At 44.7% G+C, this 13,306-nt stretch overlaps 1 protein-coding gene across 1 annotated transcript in view; it reads right to left on the bottom strand.

Annotated features, from left to right (window-relative positions):
- LOC111750833 (anoctamin-2-like) overlaps positions 1 to 12,599 on the bottom strand; it is an 84,899-nt gene extending 72,300 nt beyond the window's left edge. The window contains exon 1 of the mRNA XM_023548716.2: positions 12,521 to 12,599. Within this exon, the coding sequence (XP_023404484.1) occupies positions 12,521 to 12,599 (79 nt within the window). The remainder of the gene's footprint in view (positions 1 to 12,520) is intronic.
- Between the last annotated feature and the right edge of the window lie 707 nt (positions 12,600 to 13,306).

Below are 13,306 nucleotides of genomic sequence, written 5' to 3'. Positions count from 1 at the left end.
ATGGGCACAATTAAGTGTTCTGGAATTCCCATTCTTCACAATGTTATCCATAATTTGTTATGATCCACACAGTCGAATGCCTATGCATAGTCAATAAAACACAGGTAAACATCCTTCTGGTATTCTCTGCTTTCAGCCAGGGTCCATCTGACATCAGCAATGATATTCCTGGTTCCATGTCCTCTTCTGAAACCAACCTGAATTTCTGGCAGTTCCCTGTCAATATGCTGCTGCAGCCATTTTTGAATGATCTTCAGCAAAATTTTGCTTGTGTGTGATATTAATGATATTGTTTTATAATTTCTACATTTGGTTGGATCACCTTTCTTGGGAATAAGCATAAATATAGATCTCTTCCAGTCAGTTGGCCAGGAAGCTGTCTTCCATATTTCTTGGCAAAGACGAGTGAGCACCTCCAGCACCGCATCTGTTTGTTGAAACATCTCAATGGATATGCCTTCGATTTCTGGAGCCTTGTTTTTCGCCAATGCCTTCAGAGCAGCTTGGACTTCTTCCTTCAGTACCATTGGTTCCTGATCATATGCTACCTCTTGAAATGGTTGAACATCGACTAATTCTTTTTGGTATAATGACTCTGGAATTCCTTCCATCTTCTTTTGATGCTTCCCGCATCATTTAATATTTTCCGTATAGAATCTTTCACTATTGCAACTCGAGGCTTGAATTTTTTCTTCAGTTCTTTCAGCTGGAGAAACGCCGACAGCGTTCTTGCCTTTTGGTTTTCCATCTCCAGCTCTTTGCACATGTCATTATAATACTTTACTTTGTCTTCTCGAGATGCCCTTTGAAATCTTCTGTTCACTTCTTTTACTTCATCATTTCTTCCTTTTGCTTTAGCTGCTCAACGTTTGTGAGCAAGTTTCAGAGTCTCTTCTGACATCCATCTTGGTCTTTTCTTTCTTTTCTGTCTTTTCAACGACCTCTTGCCTTCTTCATGTATGACGTCCTTGATATCATTCCACAACTCGTCTGGTCTTCAGTCACTAGTGTTCAACGAGTCAAATCTATTCTTGAGATGGTCTCCAAATTCAGGTGGGATATACTAAAGGTCATATTTTGGCTCTCCTGGACTTGTTCTGATTTTCTTCAGTTGCAGCTTGAACATGCATATGAGCAATTGATGGTCTGTTCCACAGTCAGCCCCTGGCCTTGTTCTGACTGATGATATTGAACTTTTCCATCATCTCTTTTCACAGATGTAGTCAGTTTGATTTCTGTGTTCCATCTGGTGAGGTCCATATGTATGGTCACCACTTATGTTGGTGAAAGACGGTATTTGCAATGAAGAAGTCGTTGGTCTTGCAAAATTCCATCATTCGATCTCTGGCATTGTTCCTATCACCAAGGCCATATTTTCCAACTACTGATCCTTCTGCTTTGTTTCCAACTTTTGCATTCCAATCACCAATGATTACCAATGCATCCTGATTGCATGTTCTATCAATTTCAGACGATAGCAGCTGATAAAAATCTTCTATTTCTTCATCTTTGGCCTTAGCGGTTGGTGCGTGAATTTGAATAATAGTTATATGAACTGGTCTTCCTTGTAAGCATATGATTATTATCCTATCACTGACAGCATTGTACTTGAGGATAGATCTTGAAATGTTCTTTTTGACGATGAATGCAACACCATTCCTCTTCAAGTTGTCATTTACAGCATAGTACACTATATGATTGTCTGATTCAAAATGGCCAATACCAGCCCATTTCAGCTCACTCATGCCTAGGATATCAATGTTTATGTGTTCCATTTCTTTTTTGACGATTTCCAGTTTTCCTAGATTCATACTTCTTATGTTCCAGGTTCTGATTATTAATGGATGTTTGCAGCTGTTTCTTCTCATTTTGAGTCATGCCACATCAGCAAATGAAGGTCCTGAAAGCTTTACTCCTTCCATGTCATTACGGTTGCCTCTACTTTGAGGAGGCAGCTCTTCCCCAGTAGTCTTTTGAGTTCCTTCCAACCTGGGGAGCTGATCTTCCACTACTATATCAGACAGTGTTCCACTGCTATTCATAAGGTTTTCACTGGCTAATGCTTTTCAGATGTAGACTGCCGGGTCCTTCTTCCTAGTCTGTCTTAGTCTGGAAGCTCAGCTGAAACCTATCCTCCATGGGTGACCCTGCTGGTATCTGAATACTGGTGGTATAACTTCCAACATCACAGCAACACACAGGCCCTCATAGTACGACAAACTGACAGACACACATTCTGACCATACATGACAGAGTAGACCTGTTACCTAGAGTTTCCAAGGCTGTAAATCTTTACAAAAGCAGACTGCTACACCTTTCTCCTGCGGAGCAGCTGGTGGGATCGAACTGCCCACGTTTTGGTTAGCAGCGAAGTGCTTAACCACTGCACCACCAGGGATCCTTGAAGAAGGAGGGTGAAATTAGGAGGAAGACTGGGGTCAGTTAATGTGGGCCACCGGAAGGACTTCAGATGTCATTGGAAGTTCAATGGGAAGTCACCTTAGGGTTTTGAGTAGGGAAGTGACATAGTGAAATTAGGATCATAGAGAATGAACTATAAGGGGTGCAGGAGTGGAAGCAGAGAAACAAGTTAAAAGTGTGTTGTAATTGTCCAGGCACTCTTAGAATGGAACTTGCGAAAAGTGGGCAGATCCTGGGATATGTTTGAAGATGTAATGGACAATAATTGCCAATAGACTGGGGTGGAAAAGAGCAAAATCCAGGATGACACCCGGGTTTTGGTTTGAGTGTTGGGGTGAGAGTGGTGGTGCCGTTTACTGAGATAAGAAGAATGGATAAATGCTAATATGTTTGGGTGGGGAATTAAGAGCTCAATAAAGAGTACAGTAAATCCTTGACTCTTCTTATTTTGTGTCTTCCCCAAGTTGTGCCCCACAGGGTGTAAAACATTAAAGAACAATGTCTCAAAGTATCTAGCCAACTCTGAAGAATCAGAACCTCAAACAAGTCAATGTCTCAATGTCAAGGTTGGACTGGGTGATTTCTCAAGTCCTTCCCACTTCTGGCCTTGTGAGTTCTGTGATACAGTTCACCAGACTATGAAAGAAGTATTGAGGAAGACCTTCTGTCTGAGTATCCCCAGATAAGTGAATTTTATCTCTCCTAGTCTTTTTTTTTTTTTTAGTCTTGATGTCCTAATTCCTAAAATGGCACCTTCCTATAACATCTTCCTTAAACATTTGTGTGAGGACTGAGTGAAATAATGCAGGAAAAGTGTCAAGCATAGTATAAGGCCCCAAACATTTGTTTGAATTATTATAGTGTAGCAAGGTTCTCTACTACAGATTTAACTTGTATATTTGTTTCCTCTTCTTTAGTGAGGGAGGTGCCAGCCAGTTGCCTTAAAATCCTTGACAGAGTTCTCTTAGAAGGTCAGCAATGCATACACTGGCATCACCTGAGGAGTCTCCTTTAAAAGGGTACTAAAACCAAAACTAGGCCAAACCCATTGCCCTCGACTCATAGCAACACTATATGACAGAGTAGAACTGCCCCACAGGGTTTCAAGGAGTGGCTGGTGGATTTGAACTGCTGACCTTTTGGTTAGCAGCCATAGCTCTCAACCTTTTCTCCACCGAGGCTCTAAAAGGGTACTAAAGACCCCTGGAATCACTGAGAGTGGCCTCTCTCAGAAGGGTGGTTAAAGAGGGTATAATCAGATCTGCTTTGTTTTGAGGTTTAAAAAGACAAGTTGTATGCCACAGGGGAGATTTCTGTAGAGAGGTGGCCACTGGTTCTGGGTCAGTACAGTGGATGACATCCTGGTGACAGCGGTGGGTATGTATGTTTCCTGAAGGAGGCGGCCAGGACAGTGGCAGCCACTTGACTGGGCTTAGCATGAAGGAGAGAGGTATCCTCCCTTTCAGAGCCCCCGTGGCCTCTGCAGGACCTACAGTGTGGAGGCACCATCTCAGCAGTGGCCCAGCCTCTCTGTCAGACAAGGCAGGGCTCATCTCCAAGAGCAACACTGAGTAGCAAGGAGACCCAAGGGAGTGGTGGGCTGGTCACGCTCCAGGTGTCTCCCTGTTTAAGTGTGGGTGCTGGCCTGACCTCTCTATCTGCCAGGATCCCAGGAGGAAACAGAATTCACCTCAGATGGCTCAAATGAAGTGATTTTTCTTCTTCTTCTTCCTTTTTTTTTTTTTATTTTTGTGAAAATGTATGCAGTCATACACTATTTTAATGAAGGCACTACCTATAGTAGTCAGGGGACTACAGGGACAGGGGAGGAACTCGTGTAACTGTAGGCCCATGAGGACCACGGAGGACTGGCCCTGTGAGAGCTATAGTTACAAAGGGATGCAGCTTTGCCTGAGATGCGGAAGAAATCAGGGAGAAGTAGAGAAGAAATGTCCCCTGTTCCCTCTCCATCCACCCTCTAATCTCCTGCCAATGCGTCCCATTTGCTGAATCCAACAGGAAGCCAGAGTGGAGGGAGCCTGAGTGATACAATCTACTGGTCTCATCCTCTGGGGCACAAAACAGAGCAGCAAAGGGTGGAGAAGAAATCTGGAGAGAGGGGGTGGCAAGTGAATAACCACTACACCCCCTTTCCTTTCTTCTTTTGGATGGCTTACGTCCCCAGGTTTTTAGAAAACTCAAGGGAAGGGAGGGGAATATGTTGAACTTCTTGCTAACAGGAGAAATGGGTGCTGCAGTAATTAACTGGAAAAATACAAGAGATGTTATCATGGTTACGGCCCAAGTTTAGGAGGTAGTTCACACCAGTTGTATGAAACTGTTATAAGCAGCAGTATTACTGATAGCAGTTCATATAACTGGGATGAGCTGCTCCACAAACCTGAGCAACCTGTTGTCGTTGTTATTATTAGTAACAGACTCCCACCATCCTCCCTCTTGCCCAGACATTTACAATAATGTAAGCCAACATCACCGGAAGGGGGGTGGTCCTCAGACAATGGTAGAATTCATGCTTGCCACACCCTCTGTGGCCCTGATAGATTGGGCAGGCAGGTGGCTCTTCCTTCCCCACTGTTCAAGGCCACCCAGGGAGGCAGGAGCTGGTGGCAGAGCTGGGCATACAACCCAGGGGACCTGGCTCTCGGGCCACGTTTCAATTTACCAACATGACGTTCTTTCCCCCAGGAAGGCACAGACCCCACCCGGCCATGCCCAGCTCCACATGTGTCCATGCTCTCGGACACACGTTCCTGATCAGGCTCCCACAGCAGGACTCGGGCTCCCCGTGCCCAGTGTGTGGAGTCCAATAAAGCCAACACTTCCATTCTTCACTCTGAAAACACACACTGACCACATTTGATGGAAAATTACATCCATCTATATGTTCCCAACATGTTCTTGAAAATGCTTTTGATGCCCCAGCAGCCATTTGTGCGTTTGGTACTGATTTTTCTCCCCCTTCCTGTTTCTTTTCTACCCTCTCTTCTCCCCCTAGTAGTAATAGATTGCCTTTTGCTGAGGGTAGATTAGAGCAAAATTTTGGACCCCGGACTTCTTGGCAGCATTCATTTTTTTTTTTTTAATAATTTTCATTTCATTCTTTAATACTGCATGAGGGACCCCAAAGTCTGTAAACCTACCAATATTCCCTCATGCATCTAGGCCTACCAGACAGGGATGTGGTGAGAAGTGTACTCCGAGCTTCCTCCTACTGCACCCTTCCTGCTCAGGGTCATCTGACTCCTTGGCTATCCCCATTTCCAGAGACCCTCACCACTTGTCATTCACACCTGTGGGTACATTGCACATTAAATCTTCTGGAGCCTCTGTTGCATTTTCTTTTGCTTTCTCAACAAATTTAAATTTTCCTGAGCGAAAAGGTCAGCTACATACTATGAGGCTGTAAAGCATCCTGGTCTTAGCATGGACACTGAGGCCAGATTCATCCCTTATTAGCTATGAGACTTGGGCCTCTCTGTGTCTCAGTCTTCTCATCCCTAATAGTGTTAAGACTACCCACCCCATTGGGGCTGTTTTGAGGATTAAATATGTCCATAGAAATAAAGTGCTTAGAACAGTGCTTGACACAAGGTAAGCACTGTGCCCAAGTGTGTGTCCATACACAGGTGCACTACTATTAGCTGCATGCCTTGGTCAAGTTTCTAAACCTCTTCAGCCTTCTCATAGGTCAAATGAAGAAAATGACTTATTCCCAGTGTTATTGTGAAAATTATGTGAGACAATGTATATACAATGCCCAACACTGCCTGGTAGAATCCCTGGGGGGTGCAAATAGTTAACACACTCGACTGCTAACTAAAAGATTTGTATCTTCAAGCCCAAGGCACCTCGGAAAACAGGCCTGGAGATCTACTTCCAGAAAATCATCCATTGAAAACCCTGTGGAGCACAGTTCTGCTCTGACACATGTGGGATTGGCATGAGCTGGGGTCAACCTGACAGCAACTAGTTACTCGTTGACAGAGCCTGGTCATAGCGACCCTATGTATAACTAATGAAATGTTGCCCGGTCTTGGGCCACCCTCACAATCATTGCTCTGTCTGAGGCCATTGTTGCAGCCACTGTGTCAATCCATCTTTTTGAGGGTCTTCTTCTTTTTTGCTGACCCTTTACCAAGCATGATGTCCTTCTCCAGGGACTGATCCCTCCTGATAATGTGTCCAAAGTAAGGAGATGAAGTCTCATCATCCTTGCTTCTAAGGAGCATTCTGGCTGTACTTCCTCCAAGACAGATTTGTTCATTCTCTGGCAATCTAAGGAGCCCTGGTTGCACAGTGGTTAAGCATGCTTGGCTGCTAAACCAAAGGTCGATGGTTCAAACTGTCAGCCACTTCACGGGAGAAAGATATGACAGTCTGCTTCTGTAAGTATCTACAGCCTTGGAAACCCTATGGGGCAGTTCTATTCTGTCCTATAGGGTTGCTTTGAGTTGGAATCGACTCAACACAATGGGTTTGATTTTGGGTTTTCTGGCAGTCCACGGTATATTCAGTATTCTTTGCCAACGCCACAATGCCAATGCATCAATTCTTCTTTGGTCTTCCTTTTTCAGTGTCCAGCTTTCACGTGCATATGAGGTGATAGAAAATACCATGACTTGGATCAGGCACACCTTAGTCATCAAAATGACATCTTTGCTTTTTAAGATTTTAAAGAGGTCTTTTGCAGAAGAGTTGCACAATGGGGACTAAGACAGTCCTTGTCCTACCCATTAGTTGGAATCCCCACCCCCATGCAAGCAAATTTCAATTATTGATGCTTGCTGAACCTGGCTATACACTTTGTACACTATGCCTTGGCCTGACAGATTCCCTTATGGACCAGGCTCCAAAGCGGCATTTTATCTCCCTGGCAACTCCACCCCATCACCTCACGTTTCAGCTCAGTCCCTGCTTTGCCAGTGCCAGGTTGCCTCCAGATTACAGCATGCCTTATACCCAGGCCCATTACTATTATTATTAGGGCAGCTAGGGAGACAGTTACCTTCTTTATCTACCACTGCTGAGCCAATCACTCTCAAGGTATTTAACAAATTCTCTTTTTTGTTATAAATATTTGTGCCAAGAATGGACCTTGGATAGGCCTGACACCTGGGCCTGTTGAGAGATGCTTCTAGGAAATTGATCTTCCATCACCCAGCCATGCAGGAAACACTTGAGGACTTGCTAGGACCACTTACGTCAGCTGCTAGCATTTGGTGATCAAAGCCCATCCTCAGAGCCTCCTCACCAATCAGGAGATATGGGGGTCAGGAAATCAGATGGGTGCTAAATCCTGTGGAAGAATGGCAAAGGAAGGCCCTAAGCCTGGTTGACCACTCACTCCACTAGTTGATATTATCCATAGCCTTAAGACCCCATGGAGACCCTGGGGGCCCTTGAGTCATACCTATGCCTGTAAACGTGTTGGTCATCTCATGCTTTATATGACTAGCTCCATTAGTATGTGCATTCTTTGCCATTAAGGAAACTTCAAATTCTCTAATATCTGTGTTGCATCTTTCAGTCCTCCCGTTATGACTACTTTGCATTTGCCTTATTCATCTCAGTAGTTCCTCAAGTCCTTTTGTAAGCAGGAAGAGTTGGAATAATGAATACATAAGGGATCACTGTAGCCTCTACCATGGCTTACAGGATGTCCAGTCTGTAGGTATTCCTCAAAAATTTTTTTGAATTAATAGAGAAATGTATTTCATCAACCACTGTATTAATACATGCTAAAAATTTGCTGTGATCCAGGCACTATGTAGGGTGAAAAAGGGAGGTAAGACAGAGTCCCTGCTCTCAAGGACCTTGTAGCCTGGTTGGAGAAGGGGACAGAGAGATTTGTCCTGCTAATGGGATGGCCATGTGCTTCCATGAATTTTCCAGCTTCTTTAATAATTAGGTTGGTTCTAGCCAGTGAGCTGTGAGCAGAAGCGATGGATGACATTTCCACACTGAAGCATTTGATTGCCTCTAAGGAGCCCTGGTGGTGCAGTAGTTAAAGTATTCAGCTGTTAACCAAAAGGTTGGTGGTTTGAATCCACCAGCTGCCCCATGGGAGGAAAACATGGCAGTCTGCTTTTATAAAGATTACAGCTTTGGAAGCTCTCTGGGGCAGTTCTACTCTGTCCTACCGGGTCACTATGAGTCAGAATCAACTTAATGGTAACGGGTTTGGTTTATGTGACCTTCCAGCTCTCTCTTTCCCTGGCATGGCGTTCATGGAGGCGTCCATAAGTCTGGGTCCTTGAGCAACTGTGTGAAGCAAAGATCCCTGCCAATTCACACTAGACATAGTGTGAACAAGAAAAAAAACTTTGTTATGCAACCAAGATTTTAAGGTTAATTTACTATCATATTACCACACCACATCTAGCCGACTTTAGTATGGTGAAGCGCACATGAAAATACCAGCAATAATATAAGACAATACATCATACACAGCCAATGAGTGGTGTGGATAATACACTCCAAGCTTACTTCCACCTCACAGCTTTGCCTTTGCTGCTTTCTCTCCCTAGAGTTCTTCCTCCAGATCTTTGTGTGGTTGGTTTGGTTCTCTCTTGTCATTCAAAACTTAGCTAAAATGTTTCCACTGTAAGTAGGCCTTTCCTGACCACCTAACCCAAAGTGCACAACACCAAACCACTGTCTAGTACATCACCCTGCTTCACTTTCTCACACTCTATGAAATCATCTTCTTTATTGTTCATCTTTCCCTCATTGCTCTTTAAGTATAGCGAGACCAGGGACCCTGTCTCTCTTGTTTATTGCTGTGTTCCCAAAATTGTGTCTGGCTCAAATAGGCACTCAATAAACAGCCGAGAGATAAATAAATGAATGAATTTGTGCCAGAGGAATTCAGAAAAGGGAAAAAAAACAGTCTCGGAGGGCTGAGCATCCAGAACAGGCATCATGGAGAAGACAGGCATGGAGAGGACCTTTAAAGGGAGGGCTACTGAGGGTCGTACAACAGCACAAGCAGGCACTGAGGTGAGAACACACAGGGGAATCTGGGTGACCATGAGCTGAGTGGGTCAGCTGGAGCAGAGGAGGCCAGTGGGAAGCAGCTAGTTGAAAGCCTAAAATGCTAGTTTATATCTGACCCTGGTGCAAACAGAAGCTGCCTGGGAGTATTGAACAGGAGTGTTGCCCCCAAACCTATTGTTGTAGAAAGGTTGACTGGGCAGGAATTTCCAAGACAGAGGCACATGGAAAGAGGCTGAAGGCAAAGGGCATAGTCATTAGCCTGTGAAAACAGTCCAGATAGGGTGATGATTAGTGGAAAGGAAAGAGGAAAATGATGAAGAATGGATCAATAAAACTTGGTCCAGGAAAGTCCCCTGTTGCCTAATGCCACACAGCTGGGAGACAGGTGAGTCAATGAGAAGGAGCCAGGTCTTAAAGTCAAAGATTCCTTCCACGGGATTCTAGATTTCACTGGTCCTCCCACTATACCACAGTACCTCCCTGAGCCCTCTGGGAACACATAGTCTAAGACAGAAGGGCAACAGCCCAGGAAAATGCCCACATGGGTTCCTGACTAGAGACCCAAGACACACTTTCATGCAGAAACTTACAGCAGAATAGCACAAAATATATTTGCATATTAGAGGTAGGCTCTGAGTCTGAACCTCAGTAAAATGAGGATATAATACTTTCTTTGCTGATCACACATAGTTTTTGTGAAGAAGAAATGGGGTAACAGAATTTCTTTAAAGTTCAAAAACTATAAGTATCAGTATCACAAATAACAAAGTGTACTTGTTAGAACTTCCCCTCCTTTCCAGGGTACAGGCTTTTTTGTGCAGTACTGGGCATTGGTTTACTAGCATGGGTAGTGGAAACTGTTTTATGGTCCAATGCAAAGACAATCTACCCAGTCTGACATATGAGAAGTGCTCACTAAATGCTTACTAATGAATTTTTGATATTTGGTCACTCCATTTATCTTCTGTCTTTCTACCACAAGGAGTCATAAAACAAAAGTGAAATAAAGCAACACAAATGGACAGCAAGAAGAAAGTTCTATACATTCACTGCCTTCTTGTTCCCCCCTTCCCTGCTTCCTGTCTGCACACTCAGTAGCTTCCTTTACATTAGATTTTCCTGCCTCTCCCTATTCCCCTGTACCCTATATCCCTGCCTGAGTAATTTTACAAATATAGAGCTCCTATGATGTCACAGTCTTCAAAAAATCCTCAATGGTTCTAGGGTAGGGGAAGAGGGTAGGGGACATTTCCACCCACTCCTGATGTTTCTTCCACATGGAGGGAGTTGGTTAGTTGCACCGCCCTGGCTTACCTTACCTCCCCACCTCACTGGCTTCTCCTCTTGGGTGAGAGAAGGGGGAACAGCTTACCTTACTGGTGAGACTGGAAGGTGAAGCTGGCACTCCTCACTTAGCCGCTTCCTCTCCCCTATCTTGGGGGAGTAAAGGACCTGTAGGAAGCAGTTGTTCTTCACTGTTCCCCATGTCCTAGGTCTTGCAGGCTGCCCTGTTCACTGCTGCTGAGATTGAGAGGGTAAATCTGTTTTGAATTCAATATCAGTAAGCCTATTTGGCTTTCCTACTAAGCTGTTTCCTCCCATGTAGCTCTTTTCACTTGTGAATGAGTTTTTAAAATTCTTTTTCCTTTTTCTCTTTTTTTCTACTGCTGTTCACATGAAACCCTTCTCCACTTCAGCCTTCAAATTCTTATTTGAATATTTACAAGGTCTACGCCTGTGGTAGCTCCACCCAGGTCCACACCCTAGGCTTCAAGGCCCACCGAGCAGCCTCCTACTCTTTGCGGCATAGGGTCCCCGGGATGGGGGATCTGGGCCTGAGTACCTTTCCTGCTCCCAACCTCTTGCGTGTATCCAGACTGCCAGCAACAGCTAGGCATGGGCCCAACACTCTAGCGTCATCCATTTTCATGCCTAATTGATTCAGCAGGTGAGTAGTTATACACTCCTTAGCAGATTCCAAATTCCATGGCCATCGTCCTGCTGTCTATATCAACCAACACCTTTTCTGGGGTCTGAAGAGTGTCAGCATTGGCATCATAACCCGGAGTTTGGTTCATCCTGCAGCACCGATTCTGCTTACCAAATGTGGCCCAGTAGGCACCTGCATTCTATGCCTAGATCCATTTAAATTCTGAGAATAGGTTGAGATCATTTCAGCCCCAAGACTTTAGTTATTCTCTTTACCAGATAAAACTGTGTGGGTTTGCGTGCCAGAGCACCAGCTATCCTAAGGGAAACTTTGGAGGAAATCAGCTACTGCAAGTTTGATTAGTATTTTGCCCCTATGCCCAGGTCGGATGACCAATTTGTAGGACTGCTACAGACCTTTACCAGAGTTTCCTCTGGCTTTACCCTGCCCAGGCCTAGTTCACCATCTTTCAGGTCCTAGCATGTACACTCATGTTCTACCTCCTCCACACCGCAGGAGAGAGAGGCCATATTTTGCCCTTGGTGGACTGGAGAGGTCTCAGGATCCCACTCGGCTGGTGAGCCAGGCCAGCATTCAACTTCATTGTGCCACAGTGGCTTTCGTATGAGCTCCTGACTTGCACGTGTTTTCACTTTTCAAGGTGATATTTTGGCTTTTGTCTACCTCTGCCTCTGTCTTGGAGTCCTGGCAGCACAGTAGTTAAGGGCTCAGCTGCTAACCGAAGGGTTAGCTTTTCAAACCCACCAGGTGCTCCATGGGAGAAATATGTGGCAGTCTGCTTCCATAAAGATTTACAGCCTTGGAAACCCTATGGAGTGGTTCAACTCTGTCCTATAGGGTAGCTATGAGTTGGAATCAACTTGACGGTAATGGGTTTGGTTATGTCTTATTGTTCAGATGATGGTTCAGTGATCAGGCAAGAAAAATCAGTGTTGGTTTTTGGGTGCTCCTTGCAACTCCAGTAAACACTTTTGCATTGTCTATGAAAATAAACACCATCCTCGGCCTGGTATTCAAGGTCTTCCACCAAAAGGAAGGTATTGACCAACTCTCTGAGCCCAGTTTTCTGCTATCCTGTACCCTGTGCCCTGGTCAAGCCATAAATCTTAGAGCAGCCACCAAGCTGGGTACCTCTGGCATCCTGGACATGCTCTCTGGCATTCAGACCCACCAACATTTGCCCATTGATCAGAGCCCAGCCCACAGGCATGCCCCTTCTGTGTGCCTTTTCTGACCCCAATGGATCTGATCTCTCTTCAGTGCCATTTTTCTCATTTTGTTTCCTCTGCCAAGAACCTTCTCCTCCCCCATACATGTGGCTGTCTGACTACTGCTTGTCTTTCAAATCTCAGATTAGATGGCTTTACCTCCTAGAAGCCTCTCCTGAGCCTCTAACACTTGGATTCTTCTCCTAAATGCCTCCACGTTGTTGTTTTTGGGTGCATTCGAGTCAGTTTCGAAGCATAGTGACCTCATGTGACAGAGTAGTACTGCCTCATAGGGTTTTCTAGGCTGTAATCTTTATGGAAGCAGATTGACAGGTTTTATCTCCCATGGAGCCCCTGGGTAGGTTCAAACAGCCAACCTTCAGTTAACAGCCGAGCACTTAACCATTTTGCCACCAGAGCTCCTTAGTGCTTCCGTAGGATCCTGTATATCGCTAAATACAATGAATTAAAATAGCCTGCTAATTTTTTTCAAGGAGCTTAGAAGGCAATACAGGTAGTACTAACACTAATCAATATGCACACACCCTAAAGAAAGCAAAACTGCCTATATAAGCATAGAACTCAAAGGTAAGTGCCCGTTATATAGTCTAAGAGTAAGACTCAAGCTGGGGAAAGGCACTGAAAAAGTATCTAGAATTAGTGAAACCTTTCTGGAATTCTCTAATCCTCGTGGGAAGGCTATCTTGAA

This window comes from Loxodonta africana, chromosome 4 (genome assembly GCF_030014295.1).
Source record: "Loxodonta africana isolate mLoxAfr1 chromosome 4, mLoxAfr1.hap2, whole genome shotgun sequence".
NCBI classification, from domain to species: Eukaryota; Metazoa; Chordata; class Mammalia; order Proboscidea; family Elephantidae; genus Loxodonta; species Loxodonta africana.
The sequence above is the reverse complement of the archived record's forward strand: the minus strand, read 5'-3'. Positions and strand labels throughout refer to the sequence as shown.